We start from the raw sequence: 16,248 nt of genomic DNA, 5'->3' as shown, positions 1-16,248 counted from the left end.
GTCGGTTTTATTTTTATTTTTAAGTTTTTTATTTTCAGCTTTTCAGTGATACAAATAGTTGTCACTATCCGCATAACTGGAAAGTTATCATCAATACGAATAATATAAGCCCAAGCACGATGTAGTTTAGGTGTATTCAGTTGTCGAGTTCCCTCGTCCTTCTCTGGTCTCCATCATCAGACCAGCTCCAAACCTTCACTGTTGAATAGTGCTATCAGGCACCTGAGTGTCATGCCCTATGTATGCCTACAACTTTCGAAAGTTGCCCTCGATTTCTCAGGTTTCCCATCATCAGATCCTGACCTGGTGAGAAAACCATCTGGGAATTATACCCTAACAGACAAAAATCGAATAATAAATGGCAAAGTAATCGCGTAACAAACATACAAAAAAAATACGCTCGAATCGAGATCCTCCTCCTTTTTGGGAAGTCGGTTAAAAAGAGCATTTAATCATAAACAACGGTGTTACTAGTAATTAATACATGACATAAGTGTTCCATCGATCAGTTTCGCAATACATTACGACATTAGAAAGCAGCACTTAGCTGGACGGGGTTCCTACTGGCATACCTTAAAAGACCTAAAGAGTTTGCACAGGGGCGCACTTAAAGGTATCGTGACAATACTGGCCACATAAAAGAAAAAAAATATTAAGTACCTACCTATTTTACAAAAAGAACATTCTAATTTTGTTTTTGTATGTTGTAGCCAACCACAACGTCTTGCTAGCAAGTAAATTAATAAACTTATTTGACATGCAAAAATTGCAATAATCTTCCGAGGCATTTTGCGGTTACATGTGCGGTTTTTTAAAACATGTTCGACCTAGTTTAATCATAAACTAATTTATTATTAACCATCACCAACTTAGGCTGCGGTTGTCGCAATAGATTAACAATTTTGATGAACGGATATACCTACATTTAAAAAAAAACTGAAGATTTTGTATGTTTTAACGCGCTAAACTGAAGAAAAGTTGCATTGGTAGGTACCTACTTCTCTGAATTCCCTGGAAGCGAACCCACACACTCGTACGTGAGATGTTGGCGCTTTACCCACTAGGCCGACACGACTTTTTCTGATTGGTACTCCGTAATGGTAATCATTGGCGCCTGCGCCTAATTAGCCTTAGTCCTGACGCCCTCCCTGGCTATCCATCCAGTTAACATTCGCGCCGCGGCCTTGCGTGTGAAGAATCCGCGCATTCATTTTGTTCGGAAACCACTTGACATATCTAGGTTACACGTGGTTCGTATATCAATTTTTTTAAACATAATTTCAGCCTGAAACCTTCTTGCTTCATACCACAGGGTAATAACGCTTCCTGCTACCTGAAAAAGGTATTTACTATCATAGCAACGCAATCTAGCTGCATACCTATGAATTGTTCATCATTATTTTATCTAACAGTTTACACAGTATTGAACTACATTCCTCTTATCAAGTGAAGAGTAAGTTTTATCACCAGACAAGCCCTAATTTCCGAGTTTTCTCAAATCCGGTAAAATAGGGTGAAACCAGACGTAGAAACGATATCGGCCTGGGGCTCAATTCTGCTAAATTTATTTAAGCTACATACGATTGATATCCATCTAAGATTCAATCACGACTCAATTACGATTAAAGCGTATGTGGCATTCCGCTATTTTTCTTTTAAATATACTTTTTATCCTTTTCTGTGCTTTAATAATGAATCATATTGTCTACAAATGATTAACGATTGCAATATGATTCTAGAACAGACTACCCCATAGACCAAATGGCAGACCAATCGCAGACCAATGGCACACCAATGAAATGTTAGGCTCGATAGGCTGCTATTGCGTTTAGATCAGACACCCTATCTAAATATAGCTAGCTGTTGTCCGCGGTTCCGCCCTCATCCCGAGGGAACTACTTTCCGTACCAGGATAAAAAATCGCCTCATAATTCATATATATGGTTTAGATGTTATTTTAAATTCTTGTCGTTTCTGAACTGAAACCAATGACGTCAACTGTCATTTATTTGTCTACTGGTTTGACTTGTCAAACGTCATGTCTGTCACTGAGATCATCATAGTTATTTTAGCGTAGATTTTCGGATTTTTGTAAGCAAAAATATTCATAAAAGATGGCTTATTTAACTCAGCCAGATTACGTGAAGTATATTTGTTCATGTGGACAACTAAAACCTATTACAAGTCTTTATTTCTGCCGCCATTGTTTGAAAATACGCTGCGGTTTCTGCATTTGTCATGAGGTAACCCACTTTTGATGAGTTTTTACTGTGAAATTACGATTAAAATTATGGATTTTGTATATGAATATGATTTGCGCAACTATGTTAATAAGTATATGTAATGAAAACTGTTCTGCTTATGGTTGCCATGAACTTTTATTCAAATAAAGTCTGATCATCTGCTTGAGTCACCTTTCCTATTTTGTAGTCCCCTAAGACGACCCACTGAGCAGTAACTGTTTTATAAAGCTTGCTAGCTAAGGTTAAGGTATCTTTAGTAAAAACCGGTAACAATAAGCTAGCTAGTTAGTAATATCCAGTACCTATTCATACTTATTATTTTAAAATCAATTGGATTATTATTAGAAATGATTTTACTTTTATAATAACCACAGAACATGATTTAAAAGCATTCATCCTCATAAAATCATCATCGGTGACTGGGCAGACAAACATAATATCTTGAATTTACCATAAGAAATGTGTCTCACATAAAGAAAATAATCTGAACTAAATTTTAAATTACTGCTATTTCCATTAAGATTATTAGAATGAGACAAGTGGTTCAACACTTCAATATTGCACCAATAATTATGCCAAGACTCACATTTTACATGCCCTATACATGTAAAATGTTATTTACTACCTTCAACATCAAATTGTTGTCTAAAGAAAGGTACTTCATGTGCTCAACCAATCTTTCACCAACAACAAACCAAGCAAATACCAACAAAACATCACTAAATCCTCTTTGCAGGTGGACTCCCACTACTGTGCAAACTGCTTGGAGAACATGCCGTCCTCCGAAGCCCGGCTGAAGAAGAACCGGTGCAGCAGCTGCTTTGACTGCCCCAGCTGCTTCCACACCCTCTCCACCAGGGCCACCATGGCCCAGCCTCGGCAGGTGCTGCAGGATCCCGCGGCTGCTGGTGATGCCAAGGTGGAGAGCAAACAACCCAAGAAGATGTATTACTTGTCTTGCTTTAACTGTCGGTGGACTTCCAGGGATGTTGGGATTCCTGATCAGCCTGTTGGTGAGTTTGTTTTAAAGCCTCATTTTAATCCTTGTGTGTATTTTTTTCAATTCTCTGCTAATACAGTTACAGTTACAGCCTTTTTATCGTCCCACTGCTGGACACAGGCCTCCTCTCACACAGAGAAGGATTCTCTGCTAATATACTAAGTAAATATGATGATCTTCTGGCATGATTTCACTTGTATTCTAAGAGAACTACTTCCCCCACTCAGTTAAAAAGGAAACTATATCTTATTATGCTGTAAAAGCTACACATCCAAACCATGACATGTTATAAAACTCAAACAAAATATCCTGTTCCGATTAAAGACTTTAAATTGTTATTCAGTGATTGAATCCATTTTTAGAAAGTGCCTTAGCACTAATCCCTACTAATATTATAAATGCGAAAGTTACTCTGTCTGTCTGTCTGTCTGTCTGGTACGCTTTCACGTCTAAACCACTAAACTGATTTTAATAAAGTTTGGTACAGAGATTGAGTTGACCTTGAGAAAGAACATAGGACAGTTTTTATCCCAGACAGACTTTTGAAGAATTCTCTTGGAAACGCGATATAGCCGAACTCTACGCGGGCGAAGCCGCGGGCGGTAGCTAGTGAAAATATAATCATGATATAATTTTCCATTACCCAGCGTCAGGAGGTTGGCCGGAGCGCACGAACCCGTACGCGGCGCGCGTCAACCAACTGCTCGACTATTACAAGGCGATAGCATTACAAGAGAAACAAGAGAAGATCGAGCGAGAGCGCAAGAAGTTTAATATCAGGGGGAAATATATCACGCTCACTGTAAGTATAGATTCATACTTAATACAAAATACGTATATTCATGCCTTATTTGTCCGATCAAATCTTTTAAACTAGAAAATTCATAGCTTAGAATTTTCCCAACTATGCTGGGATTGGCTTCCAGTCTAACAGGATGCACCAGAGTAGCAGTATTTTACATGGAACAACTGACTTTTTTATTTACAAGTAACTTGCCTACAATCTAATAATATTTATACCCCAGACATTCAATCCCATCAAAATACAGCTGCATGTGGTTCAATAGCATTTTAATCTGAACATTGAATGTCTCACAACCTTTGTAATGCAAATTCAAGACTCTGAGGCACGCAATTTAAAGCTCTATTGTTGTATTAGAAATCAGAATGCCATGGAATACCAACCCTTAAAAAATCAGTTTTAACTTTAAAAAAACAAGTTTGAATAATGTACAAAAACAAAACATAAATTATCACATTTTTTTATTACTACTTACCAGTGGCGAAGGGTGGTTTAATGAAATAGGGAAGCCGCAGCAAAAAAAAACTGGGGGGGGAGTACTCAGGGATGGGGGGAGAGGTAATGGAGGTAATTTCTCAGTCCACCTTTTAGCACTGACTGAGAGACTGATAGTTTGAACATGTTTTCTCGAGGAATTCGGCAGATTATTAATATCTATAAAACTTTATTATCTTTAGTTAGGTAGGTATATTAACTACTAGAATCTGAGAAAAGTTGGCACTAGAAACAATACCTTTTAAGTATTTAATTTACAACGGCCTGTTAGCTATTGATATTTATCGTAGGTATGTGTTTCATAAATTCGTCAGAGTGCCTAGTGCGAGTTTTGCAAGTTAACTTTCTCGATGCGTAAATTATCATACAACTTAATTACGTAGTATTCATTTTTGACATGTTTATGTCCTAATGGCTGTCATCGGCACTTGGTCGTACTATAAACGCGCTCACTTGCGAAATAGTAAACATCATTATCCGGAAAAATGAATGAACTTGCTATATTTTAATCATGTCATGAGCATGTCGTATGCTTTACTTCAGTCATGTTATAATTACGTATCGAGCGCGTAAACTTACAAAACTCGGAATCAGCACTCAGGACGTTAGAAATTTTAATATTGACGTATTATTGGTAGAAAATTCATTGAGTTTTATAACACGTTTTTATTCTCAAAACTTAACCTTGAAAAATAAGTTCCTTCCTAAAGTAAATTATCTGTCGGAAAACAGTCTAATGCGATAAATGCTATCCTAGTTAAGTTTTAAAAGTAGGTACACTAAAAAGAAACCTGATGCAAACTGTCTGCGTATCAAAATAACTAATTTCAACGTAGGTCCCTCTATTTTTTTCACTACACACACTGTACTTGTACTGAGTACCAGGTCACAGTGCGATTGCGGGGATTAGTAGGGAGTAATGTCTAATGATGCTGCCAACTACTTGATCAAAATTATGTAGTTCTAGTTGGTGAACACAAAATATCAATTCCCAAGTAGGGTCATTAAATCGCGGAGAATCTTAACACCGCGATTCAGGATTTGCATAAAAATGCACAACGCCATCTATGTTGACATAATGTAACTACAACACTTAAACTAACATAAAATATTGTACACACACGAACTATGTTATTTCTAAATGATACACACACTAATAAATTCAATTAAGTACGAGTAGTACAAAGAACAAATTGTTAATGGTATTATCTAAAACAAAATAAGAAGAATGAGAGTGAATTTGTCTGATTTGTTTGTTTACATATTTGAGAGCTCTGAGCGCTGTCACTCGCGCGTCGACAGATATAGCTACTCTACTCTTGACGCGTTCTTTCTCGTTCACTCGCGAGTTTTGATTGGTTGGAACCCGCTCCGTGAGCCGGCTTACCGCTCGCCCTTATGCCGCGAACATAGCGCGGCGCGGCGTGGATGACGTCACGCAAGCGTAGTTTTGTATGGAGGAGGAAGCCGCGGCTTGTTTAGTAGGAGCAAAATGTTTCAAGTAATTTATAGACAATTTTTTACGGTGGTAGGCGTTTTGTTATACCTACATATTTAAATTGTGTGGTTTAAATGATTATATTAATTATACCTATACCTATATTATAACTTATACCTATGCTTCTTTCTTGAAATTCGAAAGGGAAGCCGATGGGAATCGGCTTATAAGGACGCCTCGCCACTGCTATAGTCTGTTTTTTAATCTCGTAGACTAAATTGACACTTGCAAAATGTCAAACTTTCTAATAATTTTGCTAGCTCTGTGGTGCAGTGTTGTACTTACGATACCGGTTCGTTGAATCGTAACTTTTTACAATAAGTCATCCTGAAATAATGGGCTTATCCTTGATGATTACGCATGGCTTTGCGTGGTCAGATATCCCTGGCAGTTTGTAGCACGTCGTACAGCCATGTGTACGTACGTGAATTTTAAATATAAAACTTTGAATGAATATTAAATTCGTCTATTATAGATAAAAAGTTACGATTCAACGAACCGGTATCGTAAGTACAACACTGCACCACAGAGCTAGCAAAATTATTAGAAAGTTTGACATTTTGCAAGTGTCAATTTAGTCTACGCGAGATTAAAAAACAGACTATACTTACAGACTTCACAAGCATTGTTCTCCATGTATTAGTTTGTACCAGTTGCGGCCGATTTCATGCAGTTGCAGCATTTGCGATCGGCAGCTAGCTTTCAAAACGGACCTTTACTTTTAATGTATGTTGGGGTTGCCCGGGTAACTGGGTTGAGGAGGTCAGATAGGCAGTCGCTTCTTGTAAATCACTGGTACTCAGCTGAATCCGGTTAGACTGGAAGCCGACCCCAACATAGTTGGGAAAAAGGCTTGGAGGATGATGATGTATGTTTGGATGTTGGCAAGTTTGTAAATACATACTAACAATACAATTTGGTGACGTTAGGACAAGACAGGTCTGACCGGCGCGATGGCTCGCAACATAGCGGGCTGCCGTCCAGCGAGAGCTCGTCCTCAGCCATCGCCAGCTTCGTGCCCAGCGTCGCCACCGAGGAGGTCGAGGAGCTGCCGGAGGATATATACACCAAGGAGGTCAATCTGAATCAGAGTTAGTACTATTTGTTGTTGCTGGTAATTGATGGTTCTTCTTAATCTGTAAATATATACCGTTTGCCAATTTATCTTTAACGTTTCGGTTGTTTTAACACCAAAATTAAGAATCTCCTTCTTTTGTGGAGTAGGTAAATATGCCATTTCTGTGGTGTTAAGGCAAAGGGGATGAGTCAAAAACACAACTTTTCACCAGGGGCTAATCAAAAAATGCGTGTTTGTTTTGTAATAAAATGCAGTTTAATCAAAAGTGTATAGAAATAATTAACACAACTCTGTTTTAATTTTCATTTATTAATTTAGTCGTCTTTTCTATGTACCCGAAAATTATTTTTATTTCTTAATTATTAAAATAACTGACATATCTCCTTTTTCCATAACACGGTACAAATTTAAAAAAAATCCTAGAACGACTCGTCTCTTTATTTGCTATTTATTATTTACGTATATACCTTTTTTTTGGCAGGGGAAATCCTCATGGACTTCCCTCCACCTGGGGTCGGTGGAGGTGTGCCGAACTCTTACCGGCTAAAAACCCACCCAGTGTTGCCTTCAATTACCTATTGTCGAGGGCACGGGTATCGCCAAAGCATTCTTCCGCACCCCCGACAGGTATTGGCCCCCCAGATGTTCAAAGGCGGGCCCCGTCATCCGCTGTGGCCGTCACCCAGCAGCCACAGCAAGCTCCACTAAAGAGGCGCTCGCAACACAACGCCACCGTTTCGAGGCCTGTTTCTGATCGGACGAAGACGCCCCTAGTCTGTCGACCGCAGGCCGCGCCCTATGGTGGCCGGAGATCAGTCAGCCTGCGACGTCCTCCACGTCTGCTGCGGGCGGGGAGAGAGGAAGCAGCTTCTCTCTCCCTTTCCGCCGCCTCCTTTAAAACCATCACATCCTCACAAAAGGAGGCGACGGCGTTCCATCCATCTTCGCTGCCGACCATGCAGGACACGACAGCCCGCAGCGTCTACTGCTGCCGCTAGGTCACGGCGCTGCGTTGCCCCAGATGCCACAATGGTGGCATTCGGGCGTGGGCTCCCGACCGATGCGACACAGGAACTTTCCGAAACACCCATGTCCGTTAAGGACCTGTGTCAGCCGTAAGCTGAGGGCGCCGTGGCGTCCCTCCAGCCACTCCTTCAGTATGGGCCTTACCGCCGCGAGGCGGCGTGAACTGCCGTGGGTCGCGCAAGTCGCTGCTCCCATTCCGCAATGAGGTCTTGGCGGAGCTCTGCCCTGCGCACCTCAACTTGCTGAGGCACGAGGCGCTCGGCCCGCCCCACCGCTTCCTCGCGCCATGTATAGAGTGACGCGAGGGCTGTCGGTCTCGAAGTCCCGGGATCCGGCTAGGAGGCATGCAGCTTCGAAGGAGATCGTGCGGTATCTTCTTATAACCCTGATGGCCATCGCTCGCTGTGGTCTTCGCAGCACTGCAAGGTTGCTTGCCTTCAGGGTGTTCGCCCATACTGGCGCGGCGTAAAGCGCCATCGCCCGCACGACCCCCATATAGAGCCTCCAGCAGGAGGTATTGGGTCACCTGAGGTTGGGCAACAAGCGTGAGAGCGCTGAAGCTGCGACCAACAACCGAGGAGCGAGCCGCTGGAAGTGTGGCCCGAAGTCCCACTTTCGAGAACGAGTCCCAGGTATTTCATTGTCGGCTCCACAGCAATGGTAATCCCTCCCACCACGATACTGGACCCCGGAGGTGGCTTCTTCCTTGGCCCATGGAAGCAAAGGGCCTCGGATTTGTGCAAGGCCACTTCGAGGCCAAGACCTACCCACGACCTGCGCGACACTGGCTGTGGCCCGAATGGCCGCCTGCCGGTACGTCTACCCATGTGCTGTGACTAGCGTGTCGTCAGAGTAGCATATCACGCTGACGCCGTGGAGAAGCGCACCGCGCAGGACCCAATCGTAGCCAATGTTCCACAGGAGAGGGCCGAGAACCGACCCCTGAGGAAGAGATGTTCTGACGACCCCATCCTTCTCGACCCGGGTACACGACAGCTCTTTCGGATAAATAGGCCCCAATTATGCGACGGAGGTACCCTGGCACTCCATGATAACGGAGCGCCTCCTTTATGATATTCCAGGGCAGGGTGTTGAACGCGTTAGCGTTGTCATGCGACACCGCCAAAACCACCTCGCCCCGGTCGACTGCTTCCTCCGCCAGGACCGCCAGGACCCTCACGCGCATGCGTGGAGGAAGCAGTATAGCGTCAACTGTTGAACGCCCTTTACGGAAACCATACTGGTAGTCCTCCAGATCCGAATCAGCTCATAATTTAAAGGTTTTAAATCCATCATACTTACGTTAAATCGAACTTGTTAATTCTATTCATTTCTGTAGGTTTCACACACTCAAATTACCCACGTAAACCATACCATTTTAGGATTTTTTGCACCGTTGCACTAGTAAAAAGACGTCAACTTCGCGCGTGAAATGCAACTAACGCGGAACGACGAATATGAATTTAGGCACAAGTCGACTTATCTCATTATACCTAATTTTATAAGTAAAGGATCACGTATGCAATAAGAAGATAACTAGACAAAACTCCTTTTTACTTTTTAGGTTTTGCTATTTATGACTAGACTCGTTTTTTTTATTGGAGATTCACGAAATAAAATACATTATATTCACTTATCTCCTTTTTACCATGATAGTTCGTAAAATTTTCTACCCAACTGTGTAATTAACTCATTTTTCACAATTTCTGACTCATCCCCTTTTGCCTTAACACCACAGATTTATTACATAGTTGTATGGTGTATGTAGGGAATTAGTTAAGCATTGCATGATACAGTCTCATGTATTAGTAAAATAGTTTTGGAAGCTTTGCAGTAGAACAGATGTAAAAAAAATAACTAAACTAAGCACAAATTAGCTGTCGTTGGAAGATAAAACGATGGCAAAAATCATCAAATGACCCCTCTGTTGTGGGTAAGCAGCGGTGAGGGAGTGTCAGACTTTTACTGACTAAAAATCCATCATGTTCCTTCGTAGGCCTTTTATGTACCAGGTCCGCGGTAACTCTTTCGGAAACTCACGCAGCCCCGTCATGCCTTGGCCCTGCTGGGCCGCTGGTGGAAAACAGGCCTTACATAATAAGTTGACCTTTGTACCCAGTAACGAGCATGGCCCAGCGCCTGGCTTCGCCTGAATGGCAGCCAGTCTCCGTGTCCCGCCTGCACCCGCTCGCCAAGCTGCTGAGCGTGAAGCGCAGCCAGCGCTGCCGCGCCTGCGACCACAACCTCACCAAGCCCGAGTACAACCCGGCTCCATCAAGTTCAAGATCGAGCTGCTGGCCTAGTGGTATGCATAGTTTGAGCCAAACTTAATGGCATCTCAGGGCATTACGCAAATACCTGTGCTGTGCAAAAATCATTGGATGCATTCTGATTTATTGAAATCAATGTGAGCTTTAATGTGGAGTGACAGCTTGACATAATAAGATGACGATTCTTTGGTAAGACATTCAACGTGTGCTTTCTGAGACTGAAGGGATTTGAAGTTGCTGATGGTCTACGGTCAGACAGAAGGACACCTATACTATCTACAACCGCAGGCATAATTAAACTATAGTGATTAGTTAAGTAAAATACAGTTGTTACGGTAACCAAAAAATATTTAATTCTTTCCTGCAGCTACCATGTCCCAGAAGTGAAAATAATATCCCACGAGCCGGTGAAACCTGGTGAGAAGTCGGCCTTACTCCTCAAGCTGACCAACCCGACGGGACACGAGATGCAACTGACCCTGCTGCAGCCTGAGGACATCCCCCCGCCGGAGGAGAGGGAGGAACCCAAGAGCATTGAGAAGTCGCTGGAGAAGTCACTTAATTTGGAGAAGGTGGGTTATTTTTTGCAAAAGCTAATTATATATTGTACAGATTTCGTAGTGAACAATTCATTGAAATTAATTTCGATTGGCTTAACCTAGGGATGAAAAAATACCCTCATTACCATTTTTTTTCTCTGTGCGATTTGTCAATGAGATAACAGTCTGAGATAGCCAGTTTCAGGCAAGAAAATTGAAACTAACTCTTATTTAGACCCGCTGACTTGTGGTCATGAAACTTGTATGTACTTTTTTTTAAACTTCATCTTTTAACTAACCTAAACTGGCTTGGTAAACCTGTTATTTTTGGAGTTAAATTATTTTACCTTTACACAGATGTAAAGGTAAAATAATAGGTAGGTCCCGGCTGTCATTGAACATCCTTGGCAGTCGTTACGGGTAGTCAGAAGCCAGTAAGTCTGACACCAGTCTAACCAAGGGGTATTAGGTTGCCCGGGTAACTGGGTTGAGGAGGTCAGATAGGGCAGTCGCTCCTTGTAAAACACTGGTACTCAGCTACATCCGGTTAGACTGGAAGCCGACCCCAACATAGTTGGGAAAAAGGCTCGGAGGATGATGATGACAGATGTAAATAATCTATAAGTTTTTTACAATTCCCAGGACACATCATCGTTCAAATCCATCACCCGCGTGCCGGAGTACACGGCGACGAGCCGCATCACGTCGCCCGACGCGACGTTCACGCTCGCGCAGAGAGACGACGCCGCAGAGTACGACGATGATGCTCAACATGATACTAACGAGTGAGTCTAATTACATATTAAAGTTACAAGTTTGTGTAGGTGTGTGTGAAAGAGCTGAACAATTTTGGATGAAATTGAATACAGATGCAACTGGAGCTGGATGTGGTTTTTAATATTCATCGAGCTGCAAATAAATTCCTCATACAAGTTATACGCCATCTATTACATGACTATACCTTCACCTGACTCTCATTACTCAAATCCCATCGGTACCAGTGTAACAGGATACCTAATAGTTGTACATAAAATATCCCCACAGACATAATCCCTGACTTCTTATCGCAAGCACGATATATTTTAAAATCATTCACTTTTAAACTGTTGCTTCTTTATTATAAATTCACCCTAAAGTAATAAATAACACGTCTGCTTCATAAACTACCGTGCAATGAACCCTATGCAATCATAAAATATCTAAAAAGTATAGCCAATAACGCAAATCACATTGCTACATTGAAACGCATTATGAAAAGATATGAACTTTTAAATTATTTTTATATTTATGACATTGCGTGACGGGCTTTTGAGGACGAAATTCGGGAACAAAATGTTTCAGTAAGTCTCAGGAACTCAATGGGATCATATCTAGCTTTTTGTATTATTAAATGAACAAAGTACCTAATACAAAGAATTTTATTATTACAAGAAATAAGTGTGTGAAAGTAGGTAGTGTAAATAACAATAAATAAAACATTCTCTTATAATGGCGACAAAAAAGCGCGAGATTATTTTATGTGGCGATGATTGGTAATTATTACATTTCACATATTGGACAAATAGTACGCGATAGAAGATAGGGTACTTTAATACTTTCTTCATTTTTCTTGAATCAGCTGTGCCCACTCGAAGTAGCTTTGATCTCTTTTGCTCACTGTGATTACGGAGATTTATCATTTTCATTATACTGTGCAACCATACTTCCATACTCAAGCTCAAGCCTATTGGTCTGAATAATCCTTTACCACTCATGTCATCGAAAGCGGAATAATTTGTCCAAATCCTACTTTTACAATTTTCAATCTATCATCTTAATAAAACAAAACTTCTCTTCCAGCATAATAATGTGGCGCAAATCCAACAAGCTAGCGCTCCGGCTCGAGGTGACCACCTCCCCGACGCGGAGGGCGGAGCCCCGGCCGCCGTGGCGCTGCGCTACTCCTACCGCAACACCGTGCCGCCCGCCGCCGCGCAACACACGCCCAGGGACCATACGCTCTATACCACTGTATTACTAGATTTGGGCACTGTTAGCTCGAATTAGGAAGGTTAAATATCTTGTCATATGTCTTAAGCGGCCCCCAGACCATATATAATATTGTGCAATATAACTTAAACAAAAATATTGTGCAATTAAAATATTTGTCGCAAAAAGTCAACACAGTCAATACGCAATATTGCGTTATTTAATTGCCTATCTAGGGAGTATACTTTGTACTGTAAAGTATCTTGTAATGTCGGCTACTGTCTTTAGTTTTATCTAAACTGTCGTTATGTAATACAGTGTTCAGTTGAAAGGTACATGCGGAAGCAAAACTGCACTGTAGCAGGCCCAACCTTCGCTGACAGAGATATATTTTGTTTTGTATATAAACAAATCCATATATGTTTACTCGACTTCAAGAACAACTGCTTGAAATGTATTTTGTGGGCAGTATACTATATTCGGAGAGACGAAAGCCACTAACCGCCGCCGTGCGCGCTATCGTGTGAATAGTCTAGTGTCCTACACGTGGTAGACACTTGGTTTTTAACTGAATTATAAGTATTAAAACTTATTGATGTATCTAAAGACTATCTCTGGATTTTGTCCTAAGTTGACAGTATAATTTTTCTTTCAAATCGCATATTATTAATTAGATACCGAATTATTTGAGTAGCCATTTAAAAAGTCTGGTTGTTTCACAAGTGGCCATACTATCTAATTCTGAGCTCAACCGAGGTCACCAGAAAACATACAAAATTATTACAATCAAAAAGCCGAATTAAAAGAATTTTCGAGATCTTAAAAAACGTAGTTCATCAAACATTGATAATGATGACCCCAAATGTTAGCAAACTTAATATTTAAAGTCAAAACTACCACTTTATCAGTGTGGTATATTATGAATTTGTTATTGCCTAAATATTTTTTTTATTTCGCCTAGCCCTGCTTTTATTAACACCTAAATATATGAGTAACCTTCCTGCTAAGCTTTTTGTGGAAGAAACAGCTAATTATGGCTTCCAATTTTAAACGTCACTTTAATAAAATTAAGCCATATAATATGTACTAACGTTTATGAGGACATGACTTACTAAGAATAACTAGGTTTTGACAATATGATAATCAGCACTTATAGATAACAGGCTAGGCTAGAAATTGTTAATAAATATACCTATTACTGGTAATATCGAATATTTAACTTAATCCATGTAGCAAGCAGCTAGAAACACAATATGTGCCTAAAATATGCTAGATGAAGTTATTTATGAAATTCCATGTGTTCTGAGATTTTAGTTAGTTATTTATTTTTTTTATATGTAAATTAAGGTATTATTTTTAAATACATAAGTTCTCACTACTTAATAATTTAAGCATATAACCATTAGCTTATAAAAGTTTGCACATTTTATACACGCTGCTGCAAGTTTAACTTGGTTGTATTATGTTTAGCTGAAATAAAATATTTTGAACAAGAAAATAGTTTTATTTTGCATTAAATTCTTAATCATAGTACATACTTTGATATAACAATATTTTGTGCATTGGAAGAAGCAACAGTCTTTTCTGTGGAGTGGAGAGTAGTTGGGACTTCATCCCCATATTATTTTGTATGAAAATAAAAATAAAACAGTTAAAACCATTTATTAACAAAAACATGATAAAACAAAATAAATGCATTGCTCATTCCCAAACCCATTCAAATTCTAACAATGTATTTCCGACTTTCGTGTTCAAATTGAACTAAGTATAATCTTTTGTGACTGTAACACAAGGACTGTCTTCAACTTGTTTCTTAGCAGAATAAATGACGTCGTTTATACCAACGCCATCATAACTACAGCCAACTAGAGATATTGGCAAATTGTGCACAGCAATGTACTCTCGAATTTTTTCAACTCGTTCATAATGCCCTATCACATATTGAGGTATACATTGTTTCAAAATATTCACATGGTGAGCAGTCGGCTCAAACTTTATATTCAATATCTTGACTATTTCCTTCTTAGCTATGTCTAATAACATCTGCTCTGAAGCATCGTCACCAAACTTCTCCTTGAACCATCTGCCTCCGAGCATGACAGTTAGCACTGTTCCATTCTGGTCTGGTATACAGCAAGAGTCAAACACTACTCCCAAAATAGGAGAGTTCTCAATAGGTGGCACTAGAAACCCAAACGCAGGTTCAATTAGTGGTTCTTTTATATCAAAATATAAGTTAACTATTCCTACTGTTACAAAGGGGATGTCATTCAAGTTATCTGCTAACGCTGGGTGTTGCTTCCTCACGAGCTTGGCAAGAGCATAAGCTGGTATGGAAGAGTAGATATGGTTGGCTGTCAGATTGTTTCCTTTTGAATCTCTCATTAATGCACAGCTTGAATCAATAAACTGTATTTCTTCAACTTGGGTATTCAGATTGACTTCCACTTTATTGTCAGTTAAATAGCTCTGCAAAGTATCAGGGAAGGTTTCTAAGCCTCCTTTTATTGTGTACACATTCCATTTCTCTTCTTGTGCCTTTTTAGCTAATTCACTTAGATCCATGTTGGTATCAGACTTAGATTGAAACATAGACTTCATCAAGCCCTTCACAACTCCTCCATGGTTTTGTTCATATTCAAACAATGTTTTCATGAGAAACTTGACAGATATTTCCTTCGCATCTCCCGCACAAATACCGCAGATCATCGGAGCTATAGCGTAGTCTGCGATTTCTTTACCGAAACGTCGCTCAACGAAGTTGTAAATCGAATCGTCTTGCATTTCTTTGTAAGGTGACTTAATATCATTGAACAGAGCATAGATGAGAGGCTTGGAGAATGGCTGATTCTTCTGGAAGACACTTATTAGGCTCGATGGTAAGACATGTAAGTTGTTACGTACGTAAATCATTCTGTTCTTAGCGGCCGGGTGGTCGGGCTTGATGGCCGCGATGTGCTCGCTCAGACCCAGGTCTTCCATCATATTTAACGTGTTCAATCCAATTACCCCTTTGGGTCGGATAGTCCTCGGTCCCTGTTCGAATACATAATCCTTCGTGCGGATAGATTTGATCCACCCGCCGCAGTAGTTGGTCGCTTCCAATAGAATAAGTTTTAAATTATTATTGTTGTTCAAATTGTTTTTGAGCAAATAGTAACCTGTAGAGAGTCCTCCTAGCCCGCCTCCCAGAATAGCAGCCATGTTTCAGAACAAATTAATATATTTTATTGTTACAAAATACTAACCCTACTCAAAATTCCAGTTTTGTTTGTTTTGACATTTGAAATGAATGATTGTCATCGTGACGTTCAGTTTCATTGTTTGGC

The 16,248-nt window shown here is 40.4% G+C and overlaps 2 protein-coding genes across 2 annotated transcripts; one reads left to right on the top strand and one right to left on the bottom strand.

Moving 5' to 3' along the window:
* Nucleotides 1-2,024: 2,024 nt before the first annotated feature.
* On the top strand, nt 2,025-14,417 carry LOC110381297 (dynactin subunit 4). Its single transcript, XM_021341598.3, is given in 11 exon segments — nt 2,025-2,243; nt 2,980-3,256; nt 3,891-4,045; nt 6,968-7,004; nt 7,007-7,129; nt 10,262-10,402; nt 10,405-10,444; nt 10,780-10,984; nt 11,594-11,736; nt 12,791-12,846; nt 12,849-14,417. Coding segments are annotated over 11 exon segments (1,455 nt in total). The 5' UTR covers nt 2,025-2,114; the 3' UTR covers nt 12,998-14,417.
* Nucleotides 14,418-14,442: 25 nt separating this feature from the next.
* On the bottom strand, nt 14,443-16,229 carry LOC110381308 (protoporphyrinogen oxidase). Its single transcript, XM_021341609.3, has one exon. The coding sequence runs from the start codon at nt 16,121-16,123 to the stop codon at nt 14,681-14,683; it is 1,443 nt and encodes a 480-aa protein (XP_021197284.1). The 5' UTR covers nt 16,124-16,229; the 3' UTR covers nt 14,443-14,680.
* Between the last annotated feature and the right edge of the window lie 19 nt (nt 16,230-16,248).

The sequence above is a fragment of the Helicoverpa armigera genome, chromosome 12 (assembly GCF_030705265.1).
Source record: "Helicoverpa armigera isolate CAAS_96S chromosome 12, ASM3070526v1, whole genome shotgun sequence".
NCBI classification, from domain to species: domain Eukaryota; kingdom Metazoa; phylum Arthropoda; class Insecta; order Lepidoptera; family Noctuidae; genus Helicoverpa; species Helicoverpa armigera.
Note: the sequence above shows the minus strand (reverse complement) of the source record. Positions and strands in the feature narration are given on the sequence as shown.

What these genes read in the sequence shown, in the direction of transcription:
- LOC110381308 (XM_021341609.3), bottom strand. Translation starts at nt 16,123, where the DNA reads ATGGCTGCTATTCTGGGAGGCGGGCTAGGAGGACTCTCTACAGGTTAC.